At 45.1% G+C, this 13776-nt stretch overlaps 1 protein-coding gene across 1 annotated transcript in view; it reads right to left on the bottom strand.

Moving 5' to 3' along the window:
* The window catches only part of LAMC1 (laminin subunit gamma 1), a 78368-nt gene extending 68835 nt beyond the window's left edge, over window positions 1–9533 (bottom strand). Inside the window, exon 1 of the mRNA XM_072127886.1 lies at window positions 8866–9533. Within this exon, the coding sequence (XP_071983987.1) occupies window positions 8866–9235 (370 nt within the window). The 5' untranslated portion in view covers window positions 9236–9533. The remainder of the gene's footprint in view (window positions 1–8865) is intronic.
* Between the last annotated feature and the right edge of the window lie 4243 nt (window positions 9534–13776).

Genomic DNA, 13776 nt, shown 5'->3' with positions numbered 1-13776 from the left:
TTTTACTCATACAAGGGGACCATCATTATGATCTCTAAATACTCTCACAGGTCAGATAGACTTATTATACAATTTTTGGAATGACTTAGAGGCATGTGCTTTCCATCGAGTGGTGCACCCCTTCAACCACATATACATTTCTCTTAGGAAAGCAAACAATCATTAATGCATTTGTGTAGAATATCAAGACATTATAAGTGTGGATAACTGCCAATGGGCACCCTATAACGAATATGTAATATTGCGAACAAGTCTGGACTGGCCCATAATATTACCAGAGGATTGTCCTAACCCAATACTGAACCCCAGATGTTCAGCAGAAGACAATTTGAAGGCGGCTATTGTCTATTTTCTTGATGGAGGATGAGACCACAGATTTAAAAAAAATGGTAAAATCTGTAACCAAAGAAAATTTGAAGTAACTAGAGCTGTTTTGGGAAATGTCAGTACATTTCTACTCTAGAAAAACCTCTTGTCTATCCATGAATGTCCTCTTTGGAGCTACCAGTCATTGGTCCAGGCCAATACCAACCAGCCCTGCAGTATAGCCACGAAGCAACTCTTCTGCGTGTCACTGTGTCTATAGACATAATAATTACATTTCTATTTTAAAAACCGAAGGGAAAAGGCCACAGTCAGACATAAACACATCATGGGGTCAGCTCCATTAATTTACGAGGGACGCTTGTCCTTCTATAAAGGTCACCTACTAATAGCTTCCTGATTACAATACGAGGACGGGTTAGGATACGCGGATGTAAATCACGCTTCCACTGTTCCAGCTGCGATACGTGCGGCTTGGTTAATCACCAGGAGCATCATATGTCCCTCCATTACTAAGCAAATAATTGGTATTTAGATATACAGAACTATCCTGGTAGACCGTCATGCAATATCAACACTTTTGTACTACGGGGGTTACTAGAACTTTTTAGACAACTTTTAGCCGTCGCCAGTACATCTTTCAGCTATGGTCATCTATGATGCTGGGAATCATTGCCTTCTCTGACTATTGTCCCATACGGAAAGATTTCAGTACAGGACGCTGGTCCCATGGGGAGGTAGATAATGGTCTGTCTGTCCTGCTCTATGCACAGTGTTTGGGTCGGCAAGCAGTGTTTTTAGAACAGAACATAGACTTATTTTACATATCTATGGAACAAGCATCTTCCTCCAAGATAGGGGGACCCCTAATCACAGGGGGACCCGGTAAAAACACATCTGCCCACTGACTTCAGCTTCTTTGACTCTGTTGCCCGCTAACGAAGAATCAAATCATATGATTTTGATAACTTTGGTCCGAATTTAGTCCTAGTGCTATCCTAGTGCTCTCCAACCATCCATTTTCTAAGTCCTAACGTCATCCTACTTATGTCAGATATTCACCTTCCATTTTCCCCCATCACATCCAGAAATCGACAAACTAGGACCTGCTCCAAATATTGCGGATTAGGCAGCAAGATGACACACGGGCCATTTGTATGAACTGCATAGGAATATAATGGCTAGCATGTCCCCATATATCAAAAGATAGTACACATCCCTAAAAATATGTGCACAAGGCCTTAGAATACAGATGCATGTAATCAGGGTCTTAGGAAATTTGGACATATCGTCCTATGACGTTACCGACTCCTAGAACACTTGTGTGTCGAGGTATTCTGTGCACATACATCCACATGAATACAGCAGCGATTGTCTCGCTCATGTAACATCACATTCCTCTATGTGTAGTTTAAGGGGAAGCAGCCTCCTTTAAAACACATTCCTCCCGAATGAGCTGACTTCATAATGCCGCCTTGTTTTCTCAAACACAATTCTCTTTATTTTCCCAAAATTCCAGAAGGAGTAGGCGGTAGATTATGTAATTTCATCATTTGTACTGTTCCCAGATCTATGGGAAAACTCTGGAATCGGGATCCAAAAAATCCTGATATTAAAGCGTTGAAAATATGAGAGAAATGTGATTCAGGGGATAAAACGCTTAATGTCAACAATATTTCACACAGGTCGGGACACAGGTTGCTTAACGATTAAGCAGCGTCACATTTCTATGGTTAGGCCGTCCAATTCAATTAAACAAATCTTTAAAAAGTTAGCGGTAGGTGGGAGCCACCATTGCACGACACCCTGGTGTCACAGCCGCTTTGGTCCGATCCCACAGACTGCACAGGATGGGAGTCCTTGCATCATTACAGAACAGCGAGAGACCTATGATGTGACAGAACTGAACAAGTAGGAACCTAAAGCTTTTTTTTTTAACATAATTTAACCACTCTCTCACAAATTTTTTCTGATTCACTTTGGTGGCAACCACGTGACACCATTTCCTTTACCACTTGTCTGGCTGGATATGCCATCCCTACCAAGATCAGCGGGTTTTCTAGGGTTGTCGGTAGTCAGACCCACTTCAATCAGTTGATCACTGATGTGGTCACAATCCGGACTTCCCCCACCAAACATTTTTAACATTTAGCACTTCATAAATTAGCAGGGCCCCCATAGTAGACTGCAATAACTCACTCCCGGACCCATTGAAGTCTATGGCGGATCGCGCACAGTAAGCAGGCTCTGCCCTATTCATACCAAGAAGAGCAAACACGTAACCTGAGATCCCCTGTGGAGACTGACAAAACGTGGAATAAAGTCCAAAACTGCTATGACAACAACCTGGGACAACATTAGCTTTATTTCCTTTAAAGAATAACGTGCAGGTTTGTCATCACAGAATTGGCAATGTGGGTGAGGTATTTCCAGGCACAACGTCTGCCAAGTCCTGCACCTAGACTAAATAAGTGGATATTTAGCCTACATCCCCCTCTCTCTGAACGCAATTGTTCTTTTTGAAAGTAGGTTATCGTAATACAAATAAAGATGGAGGAGGATAAGACAGAGGTGGCGCTTCCTAGAAGTTCAAGAGAGTTTCACACATCAAAGTTACTACTGGATAAGCAGATATACTACGGGTGCCCGCGAGCGAGTTCAGTCTGAGGGGAAAAAAACTCCCCGCGGGCTGGTGGGATTTTTCGGACAAAAACTCTTATCAATGGAATGAGCCTAGTGTTAGAACTTCGGACCGTGAATTATTGGATCGAACCATAGGCTACATAGATATGAATGTTGTTTTCATTCATGTGTCCATTGAGGGGAGATCTATCATAAGTTTCTGAGGTAAAATTGTTCTTATTACCCATGGAAACCAATCAGAGGCCAGCTTTAATTTTATAAAGAGCTGTAGGAAAATGAAAGCTAAGTTCAGATTGGTTGCCATGGGTAACTAGAACAGTTTTACCTCAGACACTTCAGATAAATCTCCCCCTTTGTTTTAACCAATTTCATACTGCGGATGGATCCATGCACATGTTTTTCACAGATTTGTGTGGCAGCTGTGGAGAAGTTAATGCAGGTCCTATTCCTACCCGTTCACATTTTGGCTCGTCCAATAGAAGTCTATGAGGGAACATGAATAATACAGATGGCACACAGGAGTCATATGCATGCAATCCATAACACAATCGTGTGACTCTTGAAGTGTTTGGGACAAGCGTGTGTCACCACAAAAGTAGATGACACACGGACCTCCCTCGCAGACATACAGCTTGCCAATGGATTTACATACTTATGACACAATGACCACAAAAAACAGAACACAGACCAGTTATTTGTAGCACTGTAGGTCAAACACCAAATTTCAATTTCATACTGGACCAGCACGTTAAAGTGAAAAATCAATAAACGAGTAGAATTTGCGTACACCAGCTGAGCGAGGCGCCACCTGCAAGTGACAGCTCCATCCATAAACTCCAAGCAATAAGGAAGCGCTCGATGTTCAGAGTCAAACACAACCTCACAAGACTTCACATCTCAGTTCAAAGCAACAAGAAGGAGATGATTTATTTTCGTGAGAAATCGAAGCACAATTAACCAATATAAACAAAATGCGAGACATATGAAGTATGTGCCTGCGAGCCGGGAGACGTGAAGGAAATCTGGTTCTAATCCTTGGAATCTGTTATTAACTAAATGTTCCCATTGTGCGTGAGCTACTACAGAGCGTGCCCCTACCTAGGAGGAGCACTCATCCCCGAAAATCATTCCCCATGCCAAAGCGCCTACAATATTCACTACATGCAGACTAGTAAATCATAAAATAAACTATAAAACATCTGTCTGGTGCTACCAAGACATGAACTGAAATCATCATGAAATTCACGTGTCAATCCATGACGTAACCTCAGAGGATTTCTCTATGAGGCGTAAATATTTCCATTACCAGGATACACAGGTGTGTAGAATAGATTCTTTAGTTGCAGAAATGCTTGTAAGATCATCCATAGAGCATGCTACAGATTGGAGAAGGTACCTGCTAAGGATGTTCATTAATACTCAACAGCGATCCCCCAGACTCTTCCATCTACGAGCACACTTGGCATCTCCAGGAGTGCCGCCATATTGTTGACACGGGGTAACGATAGCAGCCAATATTTAGCAATTGCTACTTTAGTAGTGAATTTGCACTCATAAGATAACTTGACAAGAAGAACCCACCAAGAAGCATGGACAATCTCAAGGGGAAGGCTAGAAGGTTTCAACTTCATCCGAGCAAATGCTCGCACGCACCTTGGAAGGACACAAAAAGGATACCTGAGAAGTGCATGTCTAAGGTCTGCCAGGTGCTACTGACAATACAAGACACACCTCACTAGCAAATATTACCTGCCCTGATACTAGCACTGAGGAACACAGATTTATAGGAAGGGTAGCCTTACACATGGCTGCAACAGTAGACTTCAGGAGCCATCACTTTACGAGATGGTCTTGAGTCACAACTGTATACATTTTTAAGAAAGTCAACCAGGTAGATTGACGTAGGCCCCCAAAACAGGATCTGTTCTCCATTCAGCTGTCAATGGCTTATTTTTTGTGAAAAGGGACTTTTCACCTGAGGTTCAGAAGCTCCTGTACGTCACATAAAGCCCATTTGGCTCCATCAGACGTCACCAGTAGGAGGCGGGTGTAAATGCTGAAAGAAGACGTGAATAATTAGCAGCCAACACAGCCAGAAGAGGCTGTGAAATACACAGGAGCCCCTGAGGTTCATTTGAATATTTTAAAAAGTCCCTTTTCATAAAAAATAAGCTATGAAAAGCTAAATGAAAATCAAATCCTGTTTCACGGGGGCACAGCGTGCAAGTATGCTTGGGGTAAAACCACTAAATCTATCTTGTTGATATCCTTTAAGTTTATGTCTGGTCTTACAGGGGTTTTCCACAGGATAGGGCCCAACTTGCTGATGAGTGATGAGACTCCCACACATGACTAGAACAGGGGGTCTGATGTACCCATCGCTTTAACCACCGTTGCTCCCAGAGATGACGCAACGTATTCGGCTCATCTTGGGGAGTGACAGCGGTACATTGGACCCCCCGTTCTTGTGATCTGTGGAGGTCTCATTACTGAGGCCCCCACCAATCAGCAAGTTCACAGGATAAGGCCCAACTTGTTTTGTGGGAAACCCCCTTTAACAATAACAGACTATAGGTATGTCCCCCATGCATTATACTGCAGGTAACTATTCTATGTGCAAACATATCTTGACCTGCTTCTTCTTGAGGATTGTGAGGCAGGTGACACATATACAGTGGGGGAAAATGAGTGAAATACGCCACCAAAAAAGGCAGGTGAGATACATCTGTACCTCATATTCCTTGTCGGTCAGAATTCTCAACGTCTTTTACAGATTTTATTTAGCTCCTTCCCTTCATTTAGTTCAAGGAGAGGAGTTCAGTAAAAGTTCAGCGGGCGCAAGGAAGGGTCCAGCAGGAAAAGCCCGGGGCGATAGACAAAATAACCGGATTTCAGATCTTTCCACTTAAAAAAAAAAAAAAAAAAAAAAAAAAAAGAAAGGAGGAGACAAGCGGCTTTGAAGACGTCTCCATTACTGAAGTCCATTTACGCAATTGTTTTTTCCACTTCAACAACGGCAGAAAATAGACTGATCTTTACAAATGACCCCAAAAATAATCACAGACAGGCGTATAAGCGATCCGCCGGCCAGAAATATCCTGAGCTTGGGCTTGTGACACACCTCTCCTACTAAAGGTTCATTCACCTTTAATGGCAGGCGGGGTGAGCAGTGGCCCCGGCCGGCAGATGGTGCGTTCACTCACACAGGAGGTGCCCGAGGTGCTATTTTCTGCACTAGGCAGTGGCATCCTTAAGGGAGGGAAGAATTAAAAGGTCTAATAACACAAAGGTATAATCTGGACCTCATTCATTACGGACGGGTTCACACAGACCTGTTGGTATGTTTGACGCCCACTTTTTTTTTTCTCTCTTCCTTTTTGGAAGAGTTGAAATCAGATCCTGTGGATAAAACTGGAAACTCAGCCTCGCACACACAGAAAACTCACAAAATATGATGAATGATCAAATGAAGGTGAATGGAATTTTCAGAATTTGTAACATTCCAGCAAGTTTTTTTTTTACGACAGTGTCAAGTCTTTCTTATTCCATGGTTGCCTGGCACACTCTATGGCACTACGTGGAACGATGACTGTGACAAACTAAAATGCCACCATATGGTAAACCAACTTGTTGCCATATATGTTGAGGCTAGTTCACACTGGGACCGAATTACATCCATATTACGATTCTGAATCGCCCCCAAATCTTTTCCGAAGAAAATGTTTTATTTTTCTACAGGTAGCTGCACGCAGTCAGTATTAGAAAGCCAAAACACGGAAGTGGACCCAACACATTATAGGCAAGTGATATGTATCCGTTACATGTTTTGGACCATTCCTGGTTTTGGCTTATAAATACTGATGAAAAATACTGATCAATTTCTGACTGTGTGCAGCTACGCAGAGATTGTAGTAAAAGATTTGGATTTTTTATGCACGGAATTCCCTTATACTGTGCTTTGTTGTGGAATAAGGTGCAGATACTTGATGTGTAAATACTCTAAAATCCACCTAAAAATCACAAAATATTCATAAAATTCATGAAATTCCTAGAAGCAAAGACATAATGAGAAGCCGCAACACATATCCAAAATCTCCAGCGACAAGATCCGACCTTATGCCAGAAAGAAGAAATGTATCTACACCGTGTATCAGAACTACTGCTCCGTGTATCAGAACTTATATTACAACTCATAATACCTTTGGGGTGGGCACAGCGTGGCACAATATACCCTACCACCGGACAAGGGGGAATGTATAACACACATGACAACAATAACGGTCTGTGCACATCTCCACACAACAGAGGTAACCGGCTGGCAGGGCCCCAGAAGACGCAACAGAATGAAGTCACATGAAGGGTGCCAAAAGATTTTTAGTTTGGCAGCAACCTCTTGGGGTACAACAGGTAGAATCACAGGCGAGTTCACCCGATGGTGCCAAAGAGAAGGAGACAGCAGCAGAGCGCTATGCCAGCAGCAGGCATCAAAACAGAAGCAGAGAGTAAATGCAGTAAGACATTGGCAGAGTATGTAGCAGGCAAGAAATTTAGCAAAACCGTGGTGTAGAAAGACAGAGGAGCGAGATGATAGACCAAAGGATGAGAGCGTGAATTCCATGGCCCCAGGATATGGAAAGAGCCGCTCACACATACAGTTATCAAGTGTGGAAGGAAACCGCAGCCACCCTGGAGGCCAGTGCCATGGAGGGGGCGGCAGGCAGGGGCCAACAAAACAACACACTTTATATCAGTCCTGGCCCCAGGACCAACCCTACCACCCTGGACATGAAAGTAGTGGGCACACATGGACCACCATAACCTATCCCCATAATATGGATGAAGTGGGAATACCATGGCACACGATACAGTATACCCTCCTCATGCAATGATGAGGTGGGCATTCAATGGCACATTATTCCCAACCTCCTAGCCATAACCAACCTATATACTACCACCTCCCCACCCCGCAACATGAATGTATAGGGCAATGATGGCGAACCTTTTAGCGGCCGAGTGCCCAAACTGCAACCCAAAACCCCCCTTATTTATAGCGAGGTGCCAACCAAAAATTAAAACAGTAACTTATTGCTCCCTGCTCTTCAACAACGTTCGCTCATATTAGCCTATGGAAAATTTGCATCATTTCAGCTTCTTTCCAGTGTCCTTCTGTACACAGAAAATCATGGGACCAGCAGAAGGTCCTCTAAAGGTAATCCAGCCCTGTCTACTCATTCTCACTCTTCCTAAATTCCCAAGTAGTGAAGTATCACTTAAATATATGACAAAGCAGCATCTTTTAAGTTGCTTGGAACTGCAGGAAGATTCTTTGAGTCCTGTCTGGTGTGCTGGGGCGATGGCCTGGGTGCCCACAGAAAGGCCTCTGAGTGCCGCCTCTGGCACCTGTGCCATAGGTTCGCCACCACTGGTATAGGGCATACATGGCACACTGAACCTTATAACCATGGACTTTGATGCGATGGGCATACATGGCACACTACACCCTAGCACCCTGCACACAGAAGTGGTGGGCACCTACGCCCTAGACATGGAGTATAAATGGCACACTATACTGCTGGACATGACTATGCTGGGAACCCATGGTACACGCCTTGACATGGATGTGGTGGGCATTCATGGCACTGTACCCGAGCCCCTACACGTGGATGAAGTGGGCATACACGGCACACTATAGCCTACCCACTAGACGTGGATGAAGTGGGCATACACGGCACACTATAGCCTACCCCTAGACATGGATGTGGCGGGCATACATGGCACACTATGCCCCTGTATATAACCATGCTGGGCACCCATGACACACCCCTGGACACTGGTGTGGAGGGTATAGGATGGCACCCCACATATTACATGGCACCCTATATGTTACATGGCACTCACCCAGATGCAGGGTCAGGTTGATGGAGTGCGGGTACTGGATGCCGGCCAGCATGGTCTGGCTCTGCCACCATGTCATGTCGGCCTGGTTGTTGTAGTCGGTCAGGTAGTCGGCGCTGTGCTGCAGGTCGGCTCGGCTGCTGTCGCACAGGTGGCAGGACTTGGTGACCCCGGTGACTCCGGTCTGCACGCAGTACTCCTCGGGCGGGGAGCCGCAGGTGTTAGTGGCCACTACCGTCACGTTAAACGCTGCGTTGACAAATTCGGGCATACAGCGCTGCGGCCGGCCGCCCTCCGAGCACTCATCCATGGCGGCCCGGGCTGCGGCCACCACCAGCAGCAGCAGCGCCGCCGCGATCACGGGAGGCCGCATCCTCCCTCCGGGACTCGGTGCTGCGGGGAGACTAGGCTGGAGACACGGGCTGCTCCCGGGATCACTGGTTACAAGCACCGCCCGCACACCGCAACTTCCAGCAAAGTTTCCTGACTCCGGAGTGAGCGGCTCAGATTGTGCGGGAGCGGAGGGCACTGCCCGGGACTGCAGAGCCGGGGCTGGGGTGGGAGGAGGTGCACGGCTCCCGGGGATCAGCTCTGGGCGGGGGGGACACTGCGCGCCGCGTCTCCTCTACGGGGCAGGAGAGAGGGGCCGGCCGAGGACACGGGGTGGGGGCTCTGACATCGCGGTGCAGCCTGGGAATGAATATTAATGAGCCACAACGGGATCCCGGGAGCCGGACGACACTTCCACACTTTTCGGCAAACTTCGTGCTGGAGAACACGACCTAATTTTGTTAGTTATGGGGCGTCTGACTACATGTTTGCACCCCCACCCCATAGATGGAAGCTTCCCATAGATGCTGGGACAACAAGCAGATTAATAATCTTGTACATTAATCTATGATACACTTTTTTAACGATCAAAATAATAATCATTTTTCCAATCACTGGCAGCTGAATGCTGATGAAGGTCGTGGGTGAAATACAACACTGGGCAATGGAGTAACAAGACCACAGCGGGACCTAAACTCTCCCCTCATCCCGCACATTAAATGTGAAAGTATACATATACACATAGCACCATATACCATACATACAGTCCTGCAGACTCCCCTTAATAATGAAATGTCCAGCAGCCTCCCCTTAATAATGAAATGTCCAGCAGCCTCCCCTCACTAATGGGATGTTCAGCAGCCTCCCCTCACTAATGAAACGTTCAGCAGCCTCCCCCTTAATGATATGTCCAGCAGTCTCCCCTCACTAATGAAATGTTCAGCATCCTCCCCTTAATAATGGGATGTTCAGTAGCATCTTCTTTTGTAAATGGAATGTCCAGCAGCCTCCCCTTAATAATGAAATGTCCAGCAACCTCCCCTCACTAATGAAATGCATAGGAGCAGCCTCCCCTTACTATTTAAAATTTCCCCACACGGCTCCTCAGTATAAAATAAATAAACTAAGTACTTGCCTACTGTGCTCCGGCTTTCTCTTCTCCTTCGGCTGTTCCTGCAGCGTGGGAAGAGGCACGTCTGTGTTTTCTGCCTGCGCACAGTGTATGAGGCAGCGGTGGTGCTGCGTAATGACATCATACAGTATGCGCAGGCAGAATGCACATACCGTACATGTCTCAACTGGTAGACACTTGGAATAAATTGTATATGTGTCTTATACACATACAATTGATTCTTTCCAACTTTTTTGGACCTGCAAGTGGTTGATTTATGACCAGAAAGTGATGAAACACAATTATGTATCAAATGCGCTTACGTCTCAGGAGATTCACTCCGGAGTCCCATACACACAAAAAATTCCAAAAATGGCCATTAGTTTAAAAGACTTATGTCATCCATTGGTTGTCTGAAGCATGCGCCTTTCAACACTGCAAACAAATCTCTGCACTTTTCACTAACTTTTATCAAAGTTGTATGGCCAAGAATTCTGTACTTGCCCAGCTGCCAATTCCTGCATTGGTTCTAAGGGAGGCAAGGGACATGCATTGGCCAATAAATGGTCCAAGGAGAGTCATTGGGTCCTGTGACCCCCCCTGGAACTTATGGCTGGATGCAGGCGCTGGATATTTACCAGAGGAGCAAGGCTGGAATTGGGTCACCCCTACTCCCATGGAGTTTTCCATAATTCTGGGAAAACCCCTTGATGAATAGGGTTTTAGTGTCAGATCTCTGTAGATCCAACAATTTAGTTGATTTGGAAAATGAGGTAACCCCCGAGTCCTCTGTGAATGAAGCACTAAGTGCACATACGCTCTGTACACTATACAGTTATGCAATATCACAATCCTGTCATCCCCATTGAAGCAAATAATATGCATGTAGACAGCCACCTCATTCATAGTAAGGGGAACTTATCCCTAAGATTGTATTATTCTTTCTTTACATTTGTACCATCAAAATCAAGCATTATTAACCATTTACTTGTAGATCCAGGCACCATGATGTGGTAATATTCTTATATTTGTTTTTCATGGCCTCCTTCTTTCTAAAATCAACATGTACAATTATGCTAATGAACCAGAAGGGATCTGGTGGAGAGCCCTTTCGTGCTATAGCTCCACAGTTTGAGATTACAGCAGGCAGAGCGAGGTGGAAGTGCCCAGGGGGGAGCGTAGAGAATGTAGCAGCCTGTGAAGCTACAGCATGGAGGGGCTCTGGTAATGCCCCCAGAACTCTTCTGGCTCATTGACATAATTTTAAAAGTTGATTTTTAGAAGAAAGGAGGCCATGGATACCAAATATACGATTAGCACAGTCACATTAGGGTTAATTCACACGTGGTATGCCCGCCGTGTGGGCATACCGCTGTGTGCTAGAGGTAAGGAGGAGGTGACCCCTCCATAGTAAACAGCGGCGCATGGCCGCACACTCGCAGAAAGATAGAAAGACTTGCAGAAAGACATGTGTGACACCGTACCGCCGCATGTACGTCCCCATGAACGGCCGCGTGAATGAGCCCTTCCCTGGATCTATGAGTAAGTGCCCTTGGTTTATGCTTGGTTTTAATGGTAGATTTCCTTTATAGTTTAGCAAAGAAACTGTGTTTCACATGAACGTATGGGGGACGTATATCGCTATGGAGAGGGGCGGGGCGAGCAGCGCTCTCCTCTTCCTCCTCTCCCTGGCGCCGATGTATGCCCACCGTACTACGGTAGGGCGGGCATACATTGTGTGAATGTGGCCTTAGGGTGATGCCACACGTTGAGTTATTTGTGTTTACCATGCGTTTGGCTGCTTTGAATCTGTTTATCTTCATTTCTAGAAGTGTAGGCAGCTGTGAAACAGATTAAAACCATCCAAATACATGGTAAACATTTAAAAACACATCCATTTTAAATGGACTGAAAACGCATGCTTTAAAACGGTCCATAAACGTGACGTGTAGCATCACCCTCAAGCTACCTGTAGGAAGCTACTATGGAAAAAAAACCCTAATCTAGCCCTGTTATATATTACAAAACTATTTTTAGGGATTCATTTAAAATAAAAATACCACCCGAGGCGCACCTAGCTCAGGAATACAGGAGCATGCCGACCCAACTGCAGGCTTAGATATCAATCTGCTTATTAGTGGTTATAACAATACCTGCCTGGTCACATTTACCTGTATCCCATACAATCGCTGTATGCTGTATGCATCATAGTTGTCAACAGTCCCAGAAGCTGCTCGGATAGTCCAGTATTTTCCACAGCAGTCCTGGAAAATTTAGCTCATCCCATCCCGAAACAGGGGGTTTCTTTGTGACCCCTTGATGCAAAAGTAGGCAGGTTGGGGAGAACCAGAAAACAATACAGAACACATGTTGCTCATTCCCGATTGTAAGACCGGCGGCACACGTGGCGTTTTGAACCCGTTTTTAAGCAGTCCGTTAAAAAAAAACGCATGCAACTTTGAAAAATGCATGCAGTTTTTGAAAACGCATCCGTTTTTGACTGGTTTTACCAATTATCTTAATTAAAACAGGTCAAAAACGGATGCGTCACCAATCTCTCGGGAACAGGAGCGCATGCGCCTCCTCATCTCAGATCACTATAACTATATTGATCTAAACTCACTCCCGCGGTCTCTTGTACGAAGCCTCATGATACTACGAGGTTTCAGCGTTAGTTCACGCACCCGTCCTGCAAGCCGGCAGCTGTGCCATCTGAGATGAGGATGCGCATGCGCCCATGTTCCAGAGAGCTTGGTGATGTCACCAGCTCTCAGGAGCGAGAAACGAAGTGAAAGAATTGTGATGACGCACGCAAATGGCGTGTATAATTATGCTGGATCACTGTGCGCACTTTGTGACATACACAGAAGCGCCGAAGGCTAATCAGCATAATATAAGAATCGATTTCCAGACGAAAAAAGCAATTTCTGGGACTAATCAAGCCATTTTCCTGCATCAGCCCAACCTGACCTGTGTGTAGGTATTTGTGGGTCAGAATGTGGATTTTTAAATGGTAGGTTTCCTTTAAGGGTTTTCCAGGATTCATTGGAAATCCCTTTAGGCATATTGAAAAAATATATTATTTAAACTTTTATATTTTTTTTGTCAAGTGTCAACTTCACAGACTATTTCATTTTCAAGCTGCTTTGGTGCGTATTTTATATACACGTGACGTGCGCTTACTGTTCAGTGGCCCCCGATACAAGGTGGGTATAAAATGCACCACTCACTAGTTTAGTGACATAGATGACTCCCTTTTTGTTTAGTTTATCCACAGGGATCCAATCTGATTTTAAGATAAATGTAGATGTAGTTAACAGCGTCCAGCAATAGTGAAGCCTCTACCGATTTTTAGTCATCACTTTTGGTTTAAGACAGTGACACCACCTATAGGCCACACCTGGTATTACAGCAGCAAAGTTATCAAGTTTATCAAGTTCTTGCAAGTTCCCAGAATGAAGGATTCCTACTTC

The sequence above is a fragment of the Engystomops pustulosus genome, chromosome 10 (assembly GCF_040894005.1).
Source record: "Engystomops pustulosus chromosome 10, aEngPut4.maternal, whole genome shotgun sequence".
Taxonomy (NCBI): Eukaryota; Metazoa; Chordata; class Amphibia; order Anura; family Leptodactylidae; genus Engystomops; species Engystomops pustulosus.
The sequence above is the reverse complement of the archived record's forward strand: the minus strand, read 5'-3'. Positions and strand labels throughout refer to the sequence as shown.